This window comes from Microcaecilia unicolor, chromosome 9, assembly GCF_901765095.1.
Source record: "Microcaecilia unicolor chromosome 9, aMicUni1.1, whole genome shotgun sequence".
Lineage (NCBI taxonomy): Eukaryota > Metazoa > Chordata > Amphibia > Gymnophiona > Siphonopidae > Microcaecilia > Microcaecilia unicolor.
The window spans coordinates 33,172,585-33,196,248 of NC_044039.1; the positions used below are offsets into that span (position 1 = coordinate 33,172,585).

Consider the following 23,664-nt stretch of genomic DNA (forward strand, 5'->3'; position numbering starts at 1 on the left):
AATCAGCACTGATCCAGAATATGGTTTGTAGCAGAATATAAGCTTAATTGTAATTTCAAAAGCATGCAATTTATTAGCTCATACATAGATTAAAAATAGTAACTCATGTCGTCATATTCTCAAATTATTGATATTTAATAAAGGGACCCTCCATATAGTCACTCCACCACAGAACTAACTGATCAGCCAAGTAGTTAAAAAAAATTAGACCCTCCCCCAGGTAAATCAAAGCAGTACACTGAACAGGAAAAATAGGGCTTAAAAATAACAAAGCTTTAAAAAACAAAAATGTAAAAAGCAAAGAAGGGTATCAATTTATTCTTTATTGAACAACTCCTGGGCTACTTCAGCTTTTATCATAACCTCTCTATTGGGATAGTCTAACTTTTGCATTGGGCTTGTGTCTCTTTAAGATATCTTATTCTGAAACATGTACTGCTTTCCCCCAGGTTCTAGTTTAAAAGCGGCCGTAGCCTGGTTCCACTCTGATTAATGTGAAGTCCATCCTTTTGGAATAGATTCTCCTTTCCCTATAATACTGTCTAGCTCCTAACAAATTTATTTTATTTTTTATTTTTGTTACATTTGTACCCCACACTTTCCCACTCATGGCAGGCTCAATGCGGCTTACATGGGGCAATGGAGGGTTAAGTGACTTGCCCAGAGTCACAAGGAGCTGCCTGTGCCTGAAGTGGGAATCAAACTCAGTTCCTCAGTTCCCCAGGACCAAAGTCCACCACCCTAACCACTAGGCCACTAAATCTTTCCCTCCCTGTACTTTCTCATCCACACATTGAGACTCCAGAGCTTCGTCTGCCTCTTGGGTCCCATGTGTGTGAATCAAGAAGCATTTCTGAGAGCACTACCACTGAAGTTCTGGATTTCAATTTTCTACCTACAAGCCTAAATATGGCTTCAAAAACATCCCTCCCACACTTTGTCACGTCACCGGTACTGCACTTTCTAAAATTCTATCTAGGTGACGCATGAGGTCCACCACCTTCACACTAGGCTCACCAGCTGCCTACATGCCTAATGACTAAATCGCCAACTAAAATGGCTGACCCAACCTTCCCTTCCTGGGCAAAACTCCCTGGAGGCACATTCTTGGTGTGAGACAGTTTTAGAGGGCCTTCTATGGGCGTCTCTAACGTTTAGCGTGCCCACAATTTTAGCGCGCGCCAAAAACATGAGCGCGCCTTAGTAAAAGACGCCCTTAGTTTCTTATTTTCTTCGAAAACTGGAAAACTAGATTCTGATGGCTAGATGTTACTAGTACTATTAGATTTAACATCAGCCCTGGACACAGTGCACTGCCAATCTCCATTAGTTCTGTTAGAGACAGTAGTTATAGCAGGGATGGTTTTATAATTGTTTGTTTTATTTTTGAAGAATAGGTGTTAAGAATTTTTATGGAAGAATTTTCATGTGATCCATGTTTTTTTTTTTTTTTTACACTGTGGCATTCCACAAGGTGCAATGTTATTACCATATCTAAACTTGGATCTATAACCCTTGTGTTAAAAAAAAGTCAATCCTTGGATATAGATTATTTTATATTTCTTGTTGATGTCCAGTTGTGATCTCCTTTGATTACACATTGGATGAGGAGATTTTGCTGTAGTGCAGATATCTGGATACTCTTTTGTTCAAGAGAAAGACACAAACATCACACAATAACATGTGAAATGATCAAAATAGTCTGTCACTAGCATTTGTCTCATCCTTAAACTCCATGGGTTACACTCTTTGTGGCAGACTTTGCAAGATTTGGGAGTTCATCTTGATATAAAGTTGTCAGTGTGCTCCTATATAATTAGCATTACTCATACAGCTTTTGAGATGAAGATGACATGTTGAAAAGTCCAAATTTATTGTGTGGCTCTAAAGACTCGACACAGCTGTGTTTCGACCAAATGGTCTGCCCCAGGAGTCTTTCAAGTCTTGAAATTTTGTCTATGGATAAATCATGTGTCTGTCGATATATTACCCAGAAGAATCATGTGCCTGAAACTCGATGCTCAAACAGCAAATCAAAGGTAACCTTCTCAATGCTTCAAGAACTCTGCTATGCAGAATAGACAGTGAAGAGTCGCCTCCTCCAATGTGTCAAACATTATTCACCAGTTGCATTCCTATCTTTCTTATGAGGGCCTTAAAAAAGGTAATTTATGAACCTTTACTGCTCAAGTGGGTTATTTCTAATAGGTCTTCTTCCAAAATAGAAAAATATCTTCAAATTATTCAAAACATGGTGTCAAGGTGACTTTTGCAGTTCAGATTTTACCGTTTTGAATTTCTGGCTCTGAAATTCTTTGACTGCTTGCCAGTACAGGCTTGGATCATATTTAGAATTGAGACCCTAACCTTTTAAGGCTTTATGTACTACTACTAATCATTTCTATAGCGCTACTAGACATATGCAGCTCTGTACACATTATATGCAGGAACTTTCTCTGTCCCTTGAGGGCTCACAATCTAAGCTTTTTTATCTGGGGCAATGGAGGGTTAAGTGACTTGCCCAAGGTCACAAGGAGCTTCAGTGGGAATTGAACCCAGGTTGCCAGGATCAGTCTACTGCACTAACCATTAGTTCATCTTATTTGTCAGCTAAGTTCTGTGCTTATATGCCTCAGTAGGCACTGCCATGAAAGGGCTGGTACTGGTTCCAAATCTAAGTCAGTCTTGTGTGTACCATAGATCATTTTCAGTCATAGCCCCTAAGCTCTAGAACTCTCTCTCTCTTATTTAGTGTGTTTACAAGGGGACAACTTGGGTCTTTCATAGGGGTGTGAAAACTTGGCTTTACGGAAATATTATGGACCATGATTAGGGTTTTACTGGTTTTGTGATTTTGTATTTTTCTTAGTGCTTGTTATTTCTTCTATTATTATTGTTGGAAATTATGCAATTGTTTGTACATCACATTGAGCTAATGGATTATGCAGTTCTAAAATGAGTTATTTAACCTTCTTAGATATGGCAGAGGGCATGTAGTGCATTACACTCTTATGTTCCTATTTCAGTTAGTCTGAAGACAAAACACATGCAAAGTCTGGTTCAAAAAAGTGATCACATGATCGACTGGATGGTTTACACATAAAATGTATTATGCTTATAAGGAAACAATGTGCCCTGGAATTATGAAATCTATTGTGTTTAAAATAAATGATTTGTCTTCTGTTTTTATGAACTGCATATGCACAGCATATAAAGTTTATTACTTTTATAATTGCCCAAAATCACCACTCCCTTGTAAAACAAAATACAAATCCACCACATAAAAGAAAAACAAACACCTTCCAAGTATTTGTATATCCATTTTATTTACAAACAAGGCATTGGAAAGTACAAATAGACTGGACATTTTACAAGACACATTAACAGGTCTTTTTGGGATAAGCTGGCATGCAAACAATGTTAAATATATACAACTGTAATTAATACAACTTAGAACGATCTATTTTGATTACACAATTCTAAAGCCGACGTTATTAAAGAGTGTGTAAAAGGAAGATCCATACACAACTCAACATATTGTTCCCCCAAAAATAAACAAATCAAAAAAGATCTAAACTGCCTCAAGACAAAGATAGTTAACCACTACAAAGAAGATCGTTTTACATACCAGTTTGAAAACTTACCATCCATGAAAAATTATCAAAAATATATTGATGAGTAACTAAATTATGAATTATAAATTATTTACATTTTTGTCAACAAATACATCCCCAAATGCATTACATACAAATTGTCCTTTCTAAAAGTCATCAAAAAGTTAAAAACCATAAAAATGCAGTTGTAAAGTATTTCAAAAATGGTTTATAACAATGAACATTTACAATCAGTTCCTGAAAGAGCACTTTACACCCCATTTAAAGAATGTGTCTACCTTAATATATAGCTCAAATACTGAAAGAGCAGCTTGCTCTGGACATATTCTGTGCTTCACGTCTTCCAACACTGAAAGTAGAGTGAAATTCAGAAATTAAAATGGCATTCCCATGAGAACTATATAGAGGCAGAAAGAACAGCAAAATTAATTGTCAGTTCATATACTTGCTCCTCAAGCGTCAAGGACTAGTCATTAGTATCTCGGTGAATAACTATGCTAAGTCAACTGACCCAGTGATCAACCAAACAAATTGCATACTTTTGGTCATTTGAAACACCTAAGGAACGAAACGAGAGAAATTCACATACTGGAGACCTTTTACACCATGGCTCCCTATTAAGACTAAAGTTGAGATGTGCAAAGGCTATACAAGAAAACAGACTTTTATAATTATCATTCTTATAACAAATATTTATACAAAAACACTATTCAGCAAGCCATTTATAAAAAATCTCATGTAGATAAGATTCACTGTAGATAAAAGGACTGTTTACTTTTCTAAGAATTTATACTTATATAAGAATGTTCATTAGCATATGATCAGAACTCGCTTGTTTGGGGAAGCTGAAAGGGGTGGGGGGGGGGGGGTAGGTTAGACAGAGCCAGCCCCCTCCAATGATGCAACTAGGGTGGATAATTTTAAAAAGGGATATAAACCTTGTCATTTGAACATTTATGTAGTTAATAATTAACCTGCTACTTCCAAAATTCAAAGCGGATAACACATACATGTATGTAAATCATGGATCATATGTCATGATTCTTTTGCTATTGCCCCAACTATGGCTTATTTCACAAAATAATCTTTACATATTAGAAATAAACCAATATGTATTAATACAGAATTCAACTCCACTATCTGATTTTGAAACTTTATTTTGTATTGTTGATTTTGTATTTTTTAGGGTGCTTTTATCCCTCCCAATATAGTGGTCCACCCACTAATACCGAGGAAGAAATACATCACACCCAAGGCTACATCAGTTTGCTCTTTATTAGCACAATTAGCAGATCAGTGATATCTCACTGGGAGTACAGAATATTGCTTCATGAAATTACTTCTATATCTGAGACTCCAAAGAGAAGCCATCTTGTTCTATTTTTCACCAAAACATCTGTGACCACAATGTTGCTAAACGATGTTACTCTGTTTTTCCACTTACGCCCGTTTCTCATTCTGCTGCATCAGAATGTCACAACGGATTAGCCACACTGAAGTTCGGGTTAGTCATGGGCCTGTAAGGTTTTCTCTCATTTTAGATCCTGAACCAAAGTCTCAGGCCTTGGTTCAAGGCTCTCAGTTATGATAACAATATTCAATTTATAAAGCATGTATAAAAAAAGAAAAAAATATATAATTATACCTTCACAGGTAAAAGCTCAAGGTACACCATGTACAAATTCTGGAGTCACCTCAATAGCAGCAACTCAAACTCTCCACTAGCAAAAAATTTGAAAGTAACACAAACCCTACCAAAAATACATTCCAGATATACGTAGCAAACATGTCAAACTAAAACAGCACTAGGTAAGGTTGAAAGCAATGGACGTAAACCCCAGACCGGCTCAATCTGTCCTCCTTCTTCTGGAGCCATATGGTAATCCTACCTAAGGCCTATGACTTTTATAGGTAGGGCAGCAACAGCCCTACCTATAAAAGGCAGAACTTTAGAATACTAGTATACTTCCTGCTGGAAAGAAAGAACAAGTCAGACTGCTACAGAGCCCTACACAGGAACAATGTGTATGTTGAATCTCCAGTATGTGGTGCAATCTGAAGGCTTTTGGATGTTGACATGGCCAATGCTAATGCACTCGGATTAAACTTAAAGTTTATATGCCACTTTGCAATAATTTCAAAGCTGCTTACAACATATGTACATAATCAATTTGAGGACTGTTCAGAATGGGCAACATTAGGGTGTCCATTGGGTGGCATTCAGGCTCAGTCCTTACAAGGTCATAGCCTACGGCAGGGGGGGGGGGGGGGGGTGAAGGGTATGGGGTCCCCACCCAGCCCCCTGGGGGTTTGGCTCCTGTTCATGGAAATACAGTGTAAAGAAAATCAGAGAGATCAATTACAAAAGCAGTACTAAGAATGTCTGGGGGGCACCTGGCTGAAGTTTGGCGGGCAGCAGGAAAAGCAAAGCAAGCCCTGCTGCTCTTCCTTCAGGGACTGGCAGCTTAGAGCTGCCAGTTCATTTGCTGAGCTTGCAATGAGCCATTTTCTTTATTAGAAATAGCATTGGGGGATATGGCGGAGATGAACTGAAGGGATGCTAATCCTGCTTCAGACTCTCTCTTGTGACTCATGGCAGAAATGGTGGCTAGTTTGTCCTTGGCTCTGTATCCATCTGCTTTGCTTCACGAGAAGGTGCAGCAGTCCCCAGGGAATTTGTTTTTGGAGGGGGGGGTGCTACCCCCCAATCAACCCACACTAGATCAGTGGGGGGGGGGGGGGCTCTGGCTCCAGAGAGTGGCTCTCCATGCATGTGACCCCTGCCTTCCCTTGGAGTTAGAGGGGATGAAAGGCCCTCAGAGGATGTGCCCAGATGGGCAAAGTGGCTCAGAGTGGTAATGGGAACATTGGACAGCTTTGAGACTCTCTCTCTTCTAGAGGGCCCATCTGCAACAGACATGGGTTCAAACCCAGAACCTCCCTGGGTGAAGAAGGAAGTGCACTCCCCAGTCATTCAGCTCTTTAGGACGGAAGTACTTTCAAGATTGATGCTGTTGGGGAGGCATTGTGGCCATCTCCACACCTGAGACAGATAAAGGGAATCCACACCTGGAGGGACTAAGAGAGTGGCTGAACTCGCTGCCATTAGGGGGTGTTTGCTCTTTGAGTAATATCTGTAGAAATCAGTCAGGGACTTGGGAGAGTTTTGGCCACTGTCTCCCGTAAAATATGTGTGTGTGACTTTATAAATGGATCATAGTTCCTTACCCAATTAAACAGTACTCTGTCGCTGTACTTTAGGACCAATGCTTTGTTTTTCCTCTTCTGGGTTTGGGCGTTTCCCACTGATTACACCAGTGTTGAGGGTACTTTTTCCTAAAAAAATTGAGATTCAAATTGAATTTTACATTCCTTTTAATTTTAAATACTCAAACAGTGGCATGTTCCTCTTCAACTTCCACTGTGGCTTCCCTCCCCACCCCAATCCATTCCTCTCCTGTCATTCACCCTTCCTATACCATTTTGTCATCTCTGCCTCCTTGTACAAGCTTACTCTTCCAGGTCATACATCTATTGTCTAAGAAATCCACTGAAAGTTGCTTCCATTCATCACTTATACATTTCAACGGCCTGTGTTAACCCAGTGATTTACATCATAGTACATCAACACGTCAGAAATTGGCATCACCATTATGAAATATCATTGTATTGCCATCACCCAACCACTCACAACAGTCTGCAACTACAGAGTTATCTCTACATTGGGCTCCAGTAATACTCTTCCTATAGTAGCCTGAACAAATGATCAAAGTCTGCTCCTGTTCAAATATTAATTTATTTATTTTTTGGCCCAGTAGTTTCCTCTGGTTTTCGGGGTTTAAAGTTTAACTGCAACAAGCCTCCTTTGGGCTTCCTGGGTCTTCTTTTGCAACTACCCAAGGTTTTATTTATTTTTTTTATCTTGTTGCATAACCCCCCCCCCCCCCCTCTTCCCGATTTATTCAGCCCAGCCATTACAGCTAAAGACTTTGGCTCAGGAATCAAGCCCCAGTTCTCCACATGGAAGTGCACAGTACTGCTACTGAATCTACTAGTCCCATTGATCAAACCTTTTAAAAACAATCACCTTGTAGTAAGTGATTCTGCTGACTGTCTCCATGAGCATAATGTAAACTGCTCCCTTGACAATAACCTACAAGAAAACAAAAGTTTGAACAGTTTTAAATGCATTTGATCACTTTGCCCATCAATGACTGGCTCTCTTGTAACACTAAAAAAAACCAAAAACAAACTGGTGCTAATTCTGCCAGAAATCTATATAAACAATATGCTAATTATCTCTCTATATAAAAGGCAACACCAACATTCTATGAAGCCTCCAGCCGGAAGTGTGAAGGGGCGAGATATCCGGTTTCCCTAGGAGTGTCTGCCCCGCCCTCTCTGTAACACAGTCAGTGAAGAAAACAGCAGAGCACGAAATCAAATCGCTGGCTCTGTAACAGTGAAGGACTCAGAGGGGGGAGGGGAGAGAGGCCAGAGGGCAGGGACACACACACTCCCACATGCACACAGAAGAAAACATTGCTAGCCCCCGTTTCATTTGCATCAGAAATGGGGCTTTTTTACTAGTAGTTTCATAAGCAGTAGAATTTATTTGGATTTTGCTCACACCTTATTCAGTAGTAACTCAAGGTGAGTTACGTTCAGGTACACTGGGTATGTCTATGCCTCTGGAGGGCTCACAATCTAATTTTGTACCCAAGGCAACGGAGGGTTAAATGACTTGCCAAAGATACAAGGAGCAGAAGTGGGATTTGAACCAGCCACCTCTCGATGTCCAGACTGGTCCTCTAACCACTAGGCTACTCCTCTACTCCACACAATCATGTTTCTCAAAATATCCATTTATCACTGATTTGGCACTATTGGATTGATTTTACAAGTCACTCTTGATTGTCCTAATATTTAATTTCTTACATAATTAGGCTTTCTGGAATAAGATGTGTACCTTTACATGGCCATGTACCCATGTTCTAAAATATCACTTCACACACCTGCTTGTCAATTGCTCATGGTGGAGGTACTATATAAAAATTAAAGACTGCTAAAATCTGGCATCTGGTGTCTATTGCTATGGCCACGGGAGCACCAGGCTGCCAATGAAGCTACTACTACTGTATAATAAAGCAGTCCTCTACTGCTAGGACACATGTAAAAGAGAGGTTGAATAGGTAAAAAGTGATGAAAGGATTAGAGGGAAAAAGAAGCTGTGACTTAGTTATGGAGATTGCAGATAATCATCAAAAACAAGCAAAACTCCATTGAAAGCGAGAAAAAAAAATAAAGTACCCCAAAAACACAGAATATTTTCTCCCCAACTCCCCCCCCCCCCCCAAAAAAAAAAAAGCAAACAGGATGCTAGGAATTAGGAAAGGGATGCAAAATAAAACCAAGAATATTATAATGCCTCTATCGTTCCATGGTGTGACCTCACCTTGAGTATTGCGTTCAATTCTGTCTGTCATATCTCAAAACAAATATGGCAGAATTAGAAAATGTTCAAAGAAGAGTAACCGAATTGATAAAGGGGACTGAACTCCTCCCATACGAGGGAAGGCTCAAGAGTTTAGGACTTCAGCTTGGAAAAGACAGCTGGGGGGGTTGGGGGGGGGAAGATATGATTGAGGTTTATAAAATCCTGAGTGGTGCAGAATAGGTAAAAGTGAATCGATTTTTCACTCTTTCAAAAACAATAGGAGGAAATATTTTTTTCACTTAAAGAATAGTTAAGTTCTGGAACTCGCTGTCGGAAGATGTGGTAACAACGGTTAGCATATCTCGGTTTAAAAAAAGGTTTGGACAAGTTTCTGGAGGAAAAGTCCATAGTCTGTTATTGAGATAGATATGGGGGACGCCACTGCTTGCCCCAGGATTGGTAGCATGGAATGTTGCTAACTAATTGGGTTTCTGCCAGGTACTTGTGGCCTGGTTTGGCCAATGTTGGAAATTACTTGGCTATATGGACCATTGGTCCGACCTAGTATGGCTATTCTTATGTTACCAATTGTTATGGAAAACAGTTAGAGGCAGTTTGAAAGGAGGAATTCCCTGTTGAGTTCACTGTAAGTTTCTATGCTACAGAAGCTGGAATTCACTTCTCCTTTAGAGTGGCAACCTGTGGTTTAAAAGTAAAATGTACTCTTTGATATCTTATTCTTTCCAAACCAATGGAACATTTGCGATCTGCACTATTTCAAACTGTCCCTCCTCTCCCCTCTAGGTCAGATGCACACAGAGACCCACACCTACATACAGAGGGACCAAAAAGAATTCCTGAGCCCACTGCATGCTTTATCTCCTTTTTTCTTCATATGAAAAATTATATCTTTTTAAACAATTTTTCCAATTCAACAGAAGATAGAATTATACAAAAAGAGTCAAGAAATGCCTGTGTGTCTGGGGGCAAAATAATGCTCCAAAAATTTGATGAATGGAATGAAACTAGGTATGTGAGGAAAAACAGGTAAAGATAGGCATCAAATTCAAAATGGGCCAAATTGGACTGGAGGTTCAAGATAAGCCCCCCCCCCCCCCCCCAAAAAAAAAAAAATGGGCCAAAGCATTTCGATGGGAGAAGGGCATTCCAGCTTCTGTAGCATAGAAACTTACATACAAAGAAACATAGCAATTAGGGAATTCTTCCTTTCAAATTACGTCTGCCTGCTCTCTCTTAATTGTTCAAACTGTCACCACCCTCAATACTGCCCCTCACCCTGCAACTGTGCATGCTTCAAAAAACAAAAAAAACACACTACCCATGCAACTGCCTCAACACACACATGCACATATATGTTCTGCATTCTTTCCCCACTTTGTTTTAAGAGTACTTCAAATGAGACAAGCTGTATGTTTCATGAACAGTTTAATCACTTTGCATTAAAGATCAGCATATGTAAGAACAAAACAGCTGAGAGAGAAAAACAAAGTCAAAGAGGTCAGTTAGACTAAATTCAGATTATCACTAAAGTTCTTTGCCTGTAGCAGAAAACTGAACAGAAGTAGTCATGGAACTACACTACAAATCACTTAAGAAGATTTTATCAGGGGCTACCAATGATGTCACAGACTAACTTAAGATCCGATCTCAGCAACAATCCAAACGAGCGAGTGATGTGCAAACGCACCCAAACCAACACAATCGTCTGGATGCACGCAGACAATGTACTGATAAACAGTTTATTTGAAATTCTTCAACTGACCTGTCTGGTATGGCGTCACATGTACTGCATGACATCAATAAATGTTTACCTTTATACGACTTACTTTCACGACTGACTATGTCAAGACCAGAGTTTATATAACACTTTAACTTCTAAGATCAAGTTGTTGTATTTGAATCACTATACACTCCTGAACATAGTGAACATGGTCACCAACAAAGTCATACAATGAAGCACAATTATGTTTGGTGCTGAAAAGTACTTTTTCCTAAAATATGGAGCTACGTAATTTGTGTGTCAGGCTAAGCTGCTGTAGTTGAAATGAATATGTAAATATTCAGCACTGCTTTTCTAGATACAAAGCAACTATACAAACTTATTCTCACATATATCTGTTGAATATTGGATAAGATGCAAGTTTTGGATATTCCAAAATAATTCTAAGGGGGGGGGGGGTGAGGAGGAGGCAGGTGACTCATCACTAGTGCCTTTAAAACAGGGGTTCTTTACCACAGAACTTACTGTTACAAAAATAAAAAAAATATTTTTACTTATTCAATAAGGCTGTTAGAACTGAACAAAAAGCATGCGAACATTTATTCACAAGTAATCCCTACAAGACATTACTGAAATCTCTACTACTTTTTGTAATTTGCTTTTAGGCCTTTGGGGAAAGGCTGTTTATATAAGATGAGGATGAATGAATAAAACAAATAACTCAATAATACCTTGATGCTGAATTCCACTTGACCCCGTATTAGGCTCTACCTGGGAAACTGTCTGAATACCGGTTGCATGACCATCAGTACCACCCATCTGGGCTCCTGATTAAGGGGGAAAAAGCAATACAAATTTTTGTTTCACATTCTATAATGCTATTTATTATAATCAGATTCTATTTTGAAAAGCTGTACAGATACCAGTAGGTAAAAAATTCACATATTTACTGGTAAGACATATCAAGCATGAAACAGGATCAAGAAATAGTGTGTACTGCGGAAGGAACACGACAACACAAATAACTAATTAAAATACAGTTCTCTAAATCTTTTTTTAAAGTTTGACTTCAACGTTTGCTGAAAAATGTTGGCTTATTGCTTTGTAGCATGTAAAGTCAAAGCAGTCAAGATTCTAGGCATGAAAATTTGTAGACAAAGGAAAGCCCACAGTGTGTGCTGCCAAGGCCATATCAGCACCTCAGATTTCCAATTTTCTCTTCTGATCACAGTGCTGCTGATATAGTCCTCAAGCATTTTAATTAGTATGGGGCTGAGCTAAAAGTAGCTTTAAGAATTACATCTGGCAGCCTTCTAAGTGTGCAGGAGTGGAAGTGATTGGAAGATTCTGCATATGTGGTAGGCAACAGTAGAACAACACTGTGTGACTGCTTCTGAACAAAAATGAATGCAGAAGAAAAAAGGGGAAAATATATGAACATTCTGCTTTTTTATTTCAGTCTTCATTCTGTTTATTATCTGTTCTTTTTTCTTCCTAAGAATTTCACTTATTTACACATTTTTTTAATAAAATACAGCCATGTACCTGAAAAACAAAGCTGCTTACACCTGTAACAGATGTTCTCTGTAGATAGCAGGATTGACCAGGTACACAAGCGGGTGGAACCTGACAGTGCTGAGATAGACAGCTCTCCTGGAGTTCACAACCAGTGTAAAGTTCTGAGCATGCACAGCCCTTCCCACTTGTGAATACCATATGCACTTTTTAGTCAACAAGAGGAAGGAGATTTTGAGATAAACTATTTTACCCAGGTAAACAGTTTTGAAAATTGCCCTCTAATTAGTAATTTATTTACATAATAACTTGGATAAAGGAACAGATGTCAAACCTCTCTTAGAAGACATGTTTTTCATATTGATATCACTCATCTACAGCATTATTCCATTTACTGATAGTTTGTTTTATGGTTTATATTCCTATTGTATTAAAAATGGAAAACAGTTACATGTCCTGCTGTCCTCGGAGAACATCTGCTACAGGTGAACTTTCTCCGAGGATAAGCAGGACGTTGATTCTCACATTTGGTAATCCCTAGTTACTAGGCTCACCGAAAACAAATCAAGGACAATAGGGACTTGCAACAGCAAGGTCAACCAGAAACTAATCAATCTTAACTTATATACATTCCTGGAACAGAATAAAAATGGGCCGAGGAGGGTGAAGTTTGATTCTAGACACCATCAAGTGGGATCCGACGCAGTTATGGCGCAGACATTGTGAGCTGTGACATGACTCTCCAGAGTCAGTCAAGTCTGGGCATAAGTGAAAGAGATACAATCTGCTAGCCAACTAGATAAAGTGCGTCTACCAAAGGCTGCACCAATTCTGTTTGGGTTGAAAGAAAGAAACAAAAGGATGATAATACCCACATTCAGATACTTTCCAGTTACAGAAAGTACCACAGATTCCAGTTGGGGAAACACCACTATCAGTATTGTATATCCTGCCATTTGGCCTTATGTCTGCTCCCAGAATGTTCACAAAATGTCTAGCCATAGTCGCAGCATCACTATGCAGCCTTGACGTTCATGTATTTCCCTACCTGGAGGATTGGGTGGACCATCTATGGGCTTTAGTCCACTCCCATTCAGAAAGTTAAGGCTCACTTGCAGTCCAAGGTGTGCACAGTGCGCTTTCAACAGGATACGTGTGAAGTTTGGGGAAAAATGTTGAAAGGACAATTGACTGGTTAAGATGGAACTCCAACACCACCTTAGGAAGGAAGTTAGGATGTGTGCGGAGAACTACTCTGTTATGATGAAACTTTGTGTAAGGCAGATCAGCTACTAGGGCCTGCAGCTCATTGATTCTAAGAGCTGAAGTGACCTCCACCAAACACAAGGTACCTCAGATGACAGGAATCAAGTGGCTCAAAAGGAACTTTAATCAGCTGAGTGAGGACGACGTTGAGGTCCCATTACACAGTCGGAGGTTTGATGGGGAGTTTGTACAGAAATGGGCTTACTTCCTACACAGTGATGGTAAGCACTAACACAGAGGTAAACCCTTACAGAGTTAGTCTTGAAACCAGACTTGGAGAGGTGTAGGAGGTACTCAAGCAGTTTTTGCGTTGGAAAAGAGGATCTAGCCTTGCTCTCACACCAGACGGCAAACATCCTTGGTAAAGTCTTTCCTGGAAGCCAGCAGAATCTTGAAGACACTCTCAGGCTGTTGGAGATGCAAATTCTATGCTCTCAACATTCAGACTAGAGAGTTGCAGGGGACAGAAATGCAGCCCGTTCCCGCCGGAATCAAACCCATCCCCGCTCATCCCTGCCAGAATCTAACCCGTCCCTGTGAGTAATCTCCTCCGTCCCCGCCCATCCCCGTGAGTGATCTTCTTCATTCCCGCCATTAGTCTTTACAGCAGATTCTGAATTATGACTAGCTAAGAAACTAATTTTTTTTAATTCTATTTCTTTCTCAAAGTTTTATAACTGCTGTGTAAATTGCCTCTTTGCTTAAATTTGATCACAGTCCCAACGTTTCTCATCATATACAATATAGTACACATAGGACATCAGGGTAGCACAAAAGTATAATTATTCGTACTATACTTGAGAAGCACATCAAGCAAACTGCAAAAATGGCAGTATTAGGGAGACCATCCAGGAAAACATCACATAAAATCACAGACAGCATTTCCCCCCCTGCTTACAAAGCTGCGTGGCAATGCCGACAGCCCATTCAAAATGGGCTGGGCTGGCATTACAGCACCAGCAGCAGCTAGTGCTGCTTTGTAAATGGGGTGGGGGGTTATTAATAACAACAAAAAAAGTGAAATGTAGTCATTACCCTTTTATACACCTACATTAAAATCCCATTAGGCGCCCGACCTAATTTACATATGTGTCACTCCACAAGGACATGTAAAGGAACCAAAACAAAGCTGCCTATTCAGGTCACAAAATCTGAACAGTGTCTGTGTGATTTGCAGAAGCTGATAAACATAAAATTGTTGTGACAATAAAGAACACAACCACCTTCACCCCCTCTATCACCCCAAATAATGCATAAAAGGTCAAGTTACGTCTCTATTAAAAAAAAAAAAAAAAAAAAGAGCTGGTCAGGATGAAGTACAAGTTACAGGCTTCATCCACTGCTAAAAATAACAGGACTTTTTTTCTAGGCACTGTATTTCCTAAGCAGATGCTCTGAAATAAGGTAGAAGTGAAAATACTAATGCTCGCAAAATAAATCTCAACAATTGTATAAAAAAACCCACATCTCCAATCAGTAATATTAATAGCACCTACCATTTCCGTAAACACATTAACAGGAAACAAGGAAGGAGCTCTTTTTCACATGCTCCTACTGAGCATGAGTGGAAGAGTTACAACGAGCCCTTCTTGGAGGACACTGGGATTGCAGTCCATTGCCTTGCACTGTGCACAATGCACACTGATCCAGAAACTACAAATCCCAGAATTCCGAGTAGTCTCTTTTTTGGAAGCCTCCCTAAGCACAGTATTGGTTGGTGTTGCAGAAGATCCAACCTCCTTGGGCATGACACAGCAGAGCAGGAAGAAAAGTTGTTGCCTACACTACCACAGGCCATTTTTCCATGCACCTTAGTAAAAGGACCCCTCAAAGTGTAATTAAAATCTGGAATTCATTGGCAGAGAATGTAGTAAAAGCAGTTAGCTTAGCAGGGTTTAAAAAAAAGGGTTGGATAGCTTCCTAAAAGAAAAGTCCATAAGCCATTATTAAGATGGACTTGGGGAAAATCCACTGCTTATTTCTAGGATAAGTAGCATAAAACGTATTGTACTGTTTTGGAATCTTGCCAGGTACTTGTAACCTGGATTGGCCATGGTTGGAAAAAGGATGTTAGGCTTGATGGACCTTCGGTCTGTCCCAGTTTGGCAACATTTATAGTCTTATGTTCTCATTCTGTGTAATGAGGATTGGAAAACACTTCAACCTCCATGGTTCTTCAAAGGACAACTCTAGAAGAAGGAAGAACCAAATCTGTCAGCCAGTAAGGCTCAACAAAAATCATGGTTCCCTGGTTCTGCTTGAGTTTCAGCAAAGTTTTCCCTATCAGAGGGATTGAAGGATACACATACAGAAGCACCCCCCCCCCCCCCCCAGTCGAGAAGGAAGGCATCCGACTCTAGCCTTCCTCGTCTGGAGAAGACTAAGGGACCTTGTTGTTGAGATGAATGGCATCAAGATCCACTGAGGGGGTGGCTCCACTCTGAAGATCTTGAGGGCAACACCCATGTTATAAGACCACTCGTGTGGTTGCACTACCCTGCTCAGTCTGTCTGCCAGGCTGTTGTCTTTCTCCACCAGGTATATGGCTCAGAGAATCATGTGTGGCTGGTGGCTCACTGCCACATCCCAACTGCTTTCTGACACAAAGGATATTAGTCCATACCCCCTCTGCTTGTTGACATAGTACATGGCAACCTGATTGTTCTAATCAAAACAATTTGGTAATTGTCCACCCAAGAAGCGACTCAGCCAACTCCAGTGTGACCAAAATGACATCTGCAAGGTTCCTGGTGGCTTGACACGGCTGGGAAGGAAGAATCCATTGGGCAACTCTCAAATGGAGGTGTGTCATGGGTGTGACATGCACTGTGGAGGCCATGTGGCCTAACAACCTCAACATCTGCCGAGCTGTGACCTGCTGGTTGTGCTGGACCTAAGTGATGATGCAAATTAAAGCATCTTCCCACCTCTGAGGTAAGTAGGCCCGAGCCTGAACCGTGTTTCGCAGAGCTCCAATGTACTCCAATTGCTGTACTGGGAAGAGACGGGACTTTGGGTAGTTGATAAACCCTAGTAGCTCTAACACCCGAATAGTTCTCTGCACCGATACAGCACTGTCCCAAGAGGTGTTCTTGACTAGCCAATCATCCAATTAGGAAAACACATGACACCAAGGCTGCATAGCTATGCTGGGACTATGGCTAGATGCTTTGTGAGCACTCTGAGTGGACACAAGGTCAAATGGCAGGACATGATACTGGCAGCATTTGGAATCTGAGGTGCCTTTTGAGACTGGTAAGCATCCTTCAAGTCCAGGGAGCATAGTCAATCATTTGCCTGAATCATGAGAAACAGGGTGCCCAGGGAAATCATCCTGAACTTTTCTTTGACTAGATATTTGTTTGGGGCCTTTGGTCTAGGATGGGCTGAAATCCCCCCGTTCTTATTGGTCACTAGGAAGTACTTGGAATAGAATCCCCTCCCTTCTTCTCCTGGTGGAATGGGTTTGATTACATGGACCTATAGAAGGGAAGAAAGTTCCTCTGCAAGCACTTCTAGGTGCTGAGCTGTAAAAAGATGGTTCTGGTTGACAACTGGAGGAGTCTGATGCAAATAGAGCATAACTCTCTGGAATATTTTGAGAACCTACCAGTATATTATAAGGAATCATCTGAAATGGAAAAAATGTGGTCTCCCTCCCACCGGTAGGCAATCTGGGATGGTCACTTGAAAGTGGATTTGACCACCATAGAGTGGTGGGGAAGCTGGGCCTTCTCGAATCCAGGAGTCTTCTGGACTCTATATATGGAGTCTGCCTTCTTAGGAACTGGTTGCACAGAGAGAGGTCTCCCAATTCTTTACCTACGCTTGCCATAGGAGGTCATGCACGGGCACAGTCACAGCCTCCTTAGGGGGATTCACACAATCAAGGTTATCCAAAATAGCAGCCCTGGGCTTGTCCTCGATTTTCAAATGAAATGGAATGGCCCTAGCCATTTCCCCTCAAAAATCCAACAAAGGAGAGCTCCTCTGGTGGGTATTTCTCCTTTCCTACGACAGGGTAGGGTCTGAAGGCAGACCAAAGGAGGCCTCCTTCGAGACACCCTCTCTGTTTCTACGTCAGACACCCAGGAATGGTTGGAGTGCCTCTGGAGAAGGCAGAGTCTGTGGCTGTCTCAGGCAACTAGATGTATGTCTACACTCACAGAGTGTGAGTGCCGAAGGACAGGTTCTAACCTGCACATCGAGGAAGCTTCCTCCCCCAATGGGCTGGAGAGGAGCACTGCCTCTTCCTAGGCCAATGACAGCCCCCTTCTAGGCGCCAATGTCAAAATATGGGCAAACAGACAAGGCATGGGCCTCCAGAATTGGCTGGGATGGGACCATGGTTGACTCCCTCAGAGCCTCGGCATTGCGCTAGGCTAAGATCTGTTCTCCTGAAGCAAGGCCTGCAACAGTTCCTCTGAGGTAGGCATCAGTAAAGGTGGGGCTGGTGTTGGTTTGGCGATAACCCGTGAAGATGCCAATGCCGAATAGGAAGGCTGGTCTCAGTGACAAGGAGACTGGTGCAGTCCTCACAGCACTGATGCTTCTTGGGTATTGGGGGTACTGATGACTCAGGGTTCCTGGCACCGTGCTTCAAAGGAGACCGATGTCTGTACATTTTCGTACTCGCTCAATGTACATTTGGATTCCTCAGTGCTGACAAAGAATGTCGAATCCAGGCGCATTCTCAGTTACGGGTCCGATGCGGCCCTACTGGTGACTGAAGTTGAGGCAAAGGGAGATCTCCTCAATGCTCGTGTACCCCCAAGTGTCTGATGCAGCAACTCCAGCCATGGGGACCAATGCCAATGGATCAGTCTTAAAAGCACTCGGGGCTCTGCTCTTTTGAGTCCTTTTCTGCATTTTTAAACAGAGAACCCAATTTGAGGCCTTATAGTCAAGGCTCAAGCATGACAGACACCAACTATCGGGGTTAGATTACTCTGTTGCACCTGGGAATTTGAGACACCGAGGAGAAAATATCCGATACAAAATCAAACACCTCAATTGTGAGAGATGGAAAAATCTCTTCACAGAAAATAGAAAAATTCCTCAACTGGTGCTCAGGCCTAAAAGCAGGCCATAGCAGCCGTGAAAAAAAATGAAGGAAACAAACTTGCCAAAAAGCTAAGAATAATCAAGTGGCAAAGGAGAAGAGTGAAAAATAGAAAAAAAAAAATATGTACCACGAGGGAAGGCACTTTAACAATAATAGATGCGCCGAGGAGAGCTCACTAGATACCACCTGTGGCGAAATGGTGAATTTTCCAGCGTATGAATTACAATAATATTTCATGAAGTGTATTTCTCTAGTTTGGCCAGCAGGTGTTTAAAGCTGTTACAGATAAATGACTGTTCTTTCTTTAGTTTAACACAGAGAAGAAGTAAACCTGAAGTGATGTGGCCAACTATTTTTAAAAAAATGTTGTTCTGGGCTCTGATTGGCTCAGAAGCTAAACTTCAGCTAGGATGTACTGGCTTTTTCTCCAGTCTTAGCCAGGGAGGACAGAGAGAAAGACCTCTTTGCTGAAGCCCTGTGAACAGTTATATTTGATAACCTGTGAGCAGCTATAAGTCCTAACCTCCCTGGGTATTATTTAAATAGTAAACAAATGTTTAGATAGCATTATAATTTATCTATATTTCAGTTACCTATTATTGTTTGCTGATTGCATCTCTTCTGTTCATTGTTCTAATTTTTCATGACAAACATTTTTAGTTTACTGCCTCTGCTTGTCTGGACTGATTAAAAACCCTGGTGGTTTATGTGTTGGGTCTGTGGGTGCTTTCTAGGAACTGTGGAATCACTGGGAGTGTGGCCCCAGTCACCTAGGAATTACTGGAGATAATTTAAGAGTGGGAGACTTGACCAGGGGTGGTTGAAACCCAGAAGGTGGGAGGAGGGTGCTAGTGTAGAGCACAAGAGGCAGGTGTAGGCGGACCTGAGCTGTGCTGGGTAAAGACCCTCTAAGTGGCCGCGGGGTAGCCCCAGGAAGGAGGCTAGGTGTTTCGTGACACCACCTCTCTGCTCCACAGAAAAACGAAGAAAGCTAATCTCACATGCTCATGCCAGGCAAAAAGGCACTTGCACAGTGGGATGCTGCCAAAGGCTTCTTAAAACTATAGAATGCTGGGTAGAGTATGCATCGGGCTCTGTCAGATGACATCACACAAATGTGAGAAAATGTCCTGCTTGTCCTCAGAGAACAGCAATTACAAGTAAAACACGCTTACTTGTTGCATCTTAGCTATAGGAATTTCAAGTTGTATCATTGCTACTAACAAAAGGAAAGAAACTGCTCTATAAAAACTTACCGGTTGTAGTACTTTCTCCTGGTGAGTAACTCATTAGACCACCATTACCATTTCCATTTGGGTTAGAAGGCACTGATGCGAGAAGACCTACAAACAGAAGCAGAAACGTTTTGCTCCACTTGGTTTTATTCTATACATTTCTGGACCAATCCTCTTACTAATCTTTTCTAAATTAAGGTGGCAAACTTCTGCATAACCATTATTAGGTCCATATACAGGTTTCCTGATTTTTCTGAGGGATGTTCATAAGCGGTTTTATTTTTTTTTTTTATCAAACCATATTTTTAAAATTAGGCTTTTTTCAGCTTTTTACAAACATGGCTTGGGATTCATATACTACTGAAAAGCTGCGATAGTATCTTCACAATTACGTTCTCATCCTTAAATAAATAAATCTAAATCAAATCTCAAGCATAAGAACGTAAAAAAGGCACTTCTTAAATATGTTCACACAAACACAGAAGCCCAAGCATCACACACTTTTTTCCCAGGACAGCATTTTGATAATCTCTCTCCATGCCTCACTTCTGCCTCTCTGAAGTTTGAATGCTATAATCCTAGTAAAGTTTTAAACAGTAAGTAGTCAACACTTCACTGGTGCATTCAGCATTCATGGGTAGCATGAATACTATCTGCACTGGTGAAGTTTTGATGTACGGTCCAAAGTTCCCCGAAGCTTACCTTGCGCCAATATGGAGCTACTGCCGGCCCAACGTGGGCGCTGGTGGTAGTTCCAGCTCTTGCACGCGCCATTTCCTGCGCTACAGAAAATAGGGCAGTATTTTCTAGCGCGGCGGTTACCTGGCGGTAATCGGGCAGCGCTGTGCGCTACCCGGTTACTGCGAGGTTAGCGAGAGAGCCCTGCCATCTCAATGGGTGGTGGTAAGTGCTCCCCCTCGCATGGCCATGCGGTAAGAGCAATCTTACCCCATGGCCACATTATTTTCAGCTTTTTTACCTGCTGCGGTAAAAGGAGCAGCAGTACACAGCAAAAACGGCCCCTGCTGTTAGCGCAGGGCCCTTTTTACTGCAGTTTAGTAAAAAAAAGGCCCCTAAGTGACAAAATTTTGAGAAACAATTTCTGAAAAAAGAAAAAGCTATACAGGATTACTCTAAGGGAATGTTTTCTATGTTGACTGTAGAATTTTAAGCTCTAATACACTGGTTATTAGAAGAACTTTGAGGCTTTCCTTCCACAATTTCCACAGAATATTGTGTATTCGTAAAAATATGTTGTCAGGAGATTACAGCTATAAAGTGAAGATGAATGTTTGTGTTTTTGAGTTTGTACTTCACAAACCTTTTGCTGAATAAATTAACTGGAAAATTACACTGCACTTACATGGTTAATGCGTGTTACAGCACAAAATCACACAGAAAAGATCAGCAGCAAGCTTACAAAAAAAGGGAAATCACTGGCCTTCTAAGAAACAATTTAAAAGAAACTCAAACCACCTCAACCAACAGTTTTCTGTGCAGTATTGCCCTTTGACTGATGTCAGCAAGGCATATTTTTTATTTTTAGAAGTAGGATATTTTTATGCTTCTATATATGTTTTACAGATATAGGTATACAATAAAATTAGCCATGTGGGTCAATATGCAATTTGGAACACCTTAAGACATTTCAAATGATACATACAAGTCAACGATGCCATCTGTTTAAGTAGTGCAACTGAATATCCTCGTATAACTTGGAATGTCTTTGTGCGGCCCACCCAAATTATATAATTTATACATATACCCCTGGATTTTGAATAGGTCATCCAAAGTTGGGCACGGATAGAAGATCCGCTCATAAACTAACTGGCTACATAGGTGATAAGTATTGATGTTCACAAGCGCTGCCAGTCATTAATAGTTACAGTAAGCCTCTATTCTATAACCTGCACTCCTAATTTATCTCATGCTCGACTCCAAAGGGGACAGTCCCAGGATTTAGGCACGTGGTTATAGCATACTTGCATTTCCGTGCCTGACAGTAGTTTGGTGAGAGCATTTGCAGCAGTCTTTGGCTTGTGTAAGTGCTTGTGCCCAAAGTTAGGCACGAAACTGTGCGTTTAACTAGTATTCTATAAAAGAGTTCCAAATGAAACTGCTTTTACAGAATTCGTGCTTAGCATTCAGTATCCTGGAACCTAACTTTTGAGAAATCTTTACTGAATCCCAACCCCCACCCCCCCACCCCCCATTTCAAGGCAGCTGAATATTGCCACTTCATTATGTCATGTTTATGTTTAAATAGCCGTGCACCATAAACCTCCCAACCCCTATTCTCTTTCCAGATGGATAATTTGGTATATAAAGTTTATAAATCCAAAATTATCTATTCAGCTCCCCGGAATTTTTTTTAACCCCTAAAGAAAGCACTTTAATGCAGTCACGGTGGCGCAGACATCAACTGCATAAGTGCTTCTGAATACTGATTCAATACATCAGATATAATAAAACTGTGATAAAAATTTATAAACTCTTTCGATATGGTTTATTACCCCCAAAATAGGGGGTCTTTAAAATTAGCACAGAGTGCACTTTAGACAATTATTAATTTTTACTCCCTGGTAGTCCGTGGGATTTTTCTTCTTATTCTTTTATTATATGCTTTTTTTTTTCTAACTTACTCAACCTTTATTATATATATTTTAACATTTTTTTACCTTTTACTGGACCACTTTTTCATCTATGCATTCATCCTTCCTTGAACAGTTCTTTCTGCACTGTCTATACATCACTATGAATCAGGTTTGTAAGGTTTATTTCTTTTAAATTCTCTGGTCATTTTATGTCTATTAATCCATTTGTCATTTGAACCAGTGCTTCTCAACCCAGTCCTCGGGGAACACAATGACAATTCAGGTGTTCAGGATATCCACAATTAATATGCATGAGATGGATCTGCACACCAAGAAGGCAGTGCATGCAAATCTATTTCATGCATAGTAATTATGAATATCCTGAAAACCTGACTGGCTGGGTGTGCCGAGGACTGGCTTGAGACGTAACGATTTAAGCAACTAATTTTTTTAATGTGTTTGTCACTTACAGATTTAGGCCCTAATTTTAGAAACATTTACACATGCAAATCACATACATGTGGAAACAGTGATTTTAGAAAGCTACTATTTGTGCCAGTATATTCTAGGATCACAGCTTTCTAGGGAGTGAGGCATGTGTGATATCAAAAAATAAACTTGTATATCCAATTTTACAATGGAAATACAGCTATTTTAAATAATTTTCACATCAGCTTTAGGACTTTCCATGAGGCATGCACAAGTTCCAATAAAAGGGCAGAGATAAAAATCACACTGAGCTCCCATTGGGACTTCGACACCTACTGGTGGTTAATGAAGAGATAGCAGTGATTCCTGGACACTTTTTGCCCAGTGGGCATCAGCGTCCAAAATAAGTCTGTCCCCATACTCTTTATGGTGAAGACCACTGGATCAAGACTATCCTGTTTACCTCTTTTTGAAGGTCCAGTCTCCAGAACTGAACACAGTACTCTAAATAAGGTCTCACCAGAAACTTATACAGAGGCATTATCGCCTCCTTTTTCCTGCTAGCCACTCCTCTCCCTAAACACCCAAGCATCCTTCCATCTTTCACCATCACCATTTCTACCTGTATGGCCACCTTAAGATCATCACATACTATCACACTCAAGACCTTCTCTTCTTTTGTGCACAGAAGCACTTTACTCCCTAAACTGAATTGCTCCCTTGGGTTTTTGCAGCCCAAATACATGACCTTGTATTTTATTTAAGCAT

General features: G+C 40.8%; 1 protein-coding gene across 1 annotated transcript in view; it reads right to left on the minus strand.

The window, feature by feature from the left end:
- Positions 1–3,307: 3,307 nt before the first annotated feature.
- The window catches only part of CRY1 (cryptochrome circadian regulator 1), an 80,489-nt gene continuing 60,132 nt past the window's right edge, over positions 3,308–23,664 (minus strand). Inside the window, exons 10-14 of the mRNA XM_030214154.1 lie at positions 19,895–19,981; positions 11,524–11,619; positions 7,702–7,767; positions 6,843–6,950; positions 3,308–3,963 (exon numbers count right to left, since the gene is read on the minus strand). Of these exons, the coding sequence (XP_030070014.1) occupies positions 6,847–6,950; positions 7,702–7,767; positions 11,524–11,619; positions 19,895–19,981 (353 nt within the window). The 3' untranslated portion in view covers positions 3,308–3,963; positions 6,843–6,846. The remainder of the gene's footprint in view (positions 3,964–6,842; positions 6,951–7,701; positions 7,768–11,523; positions 11,620–19,894; positions 19,982–23,664) is intronic.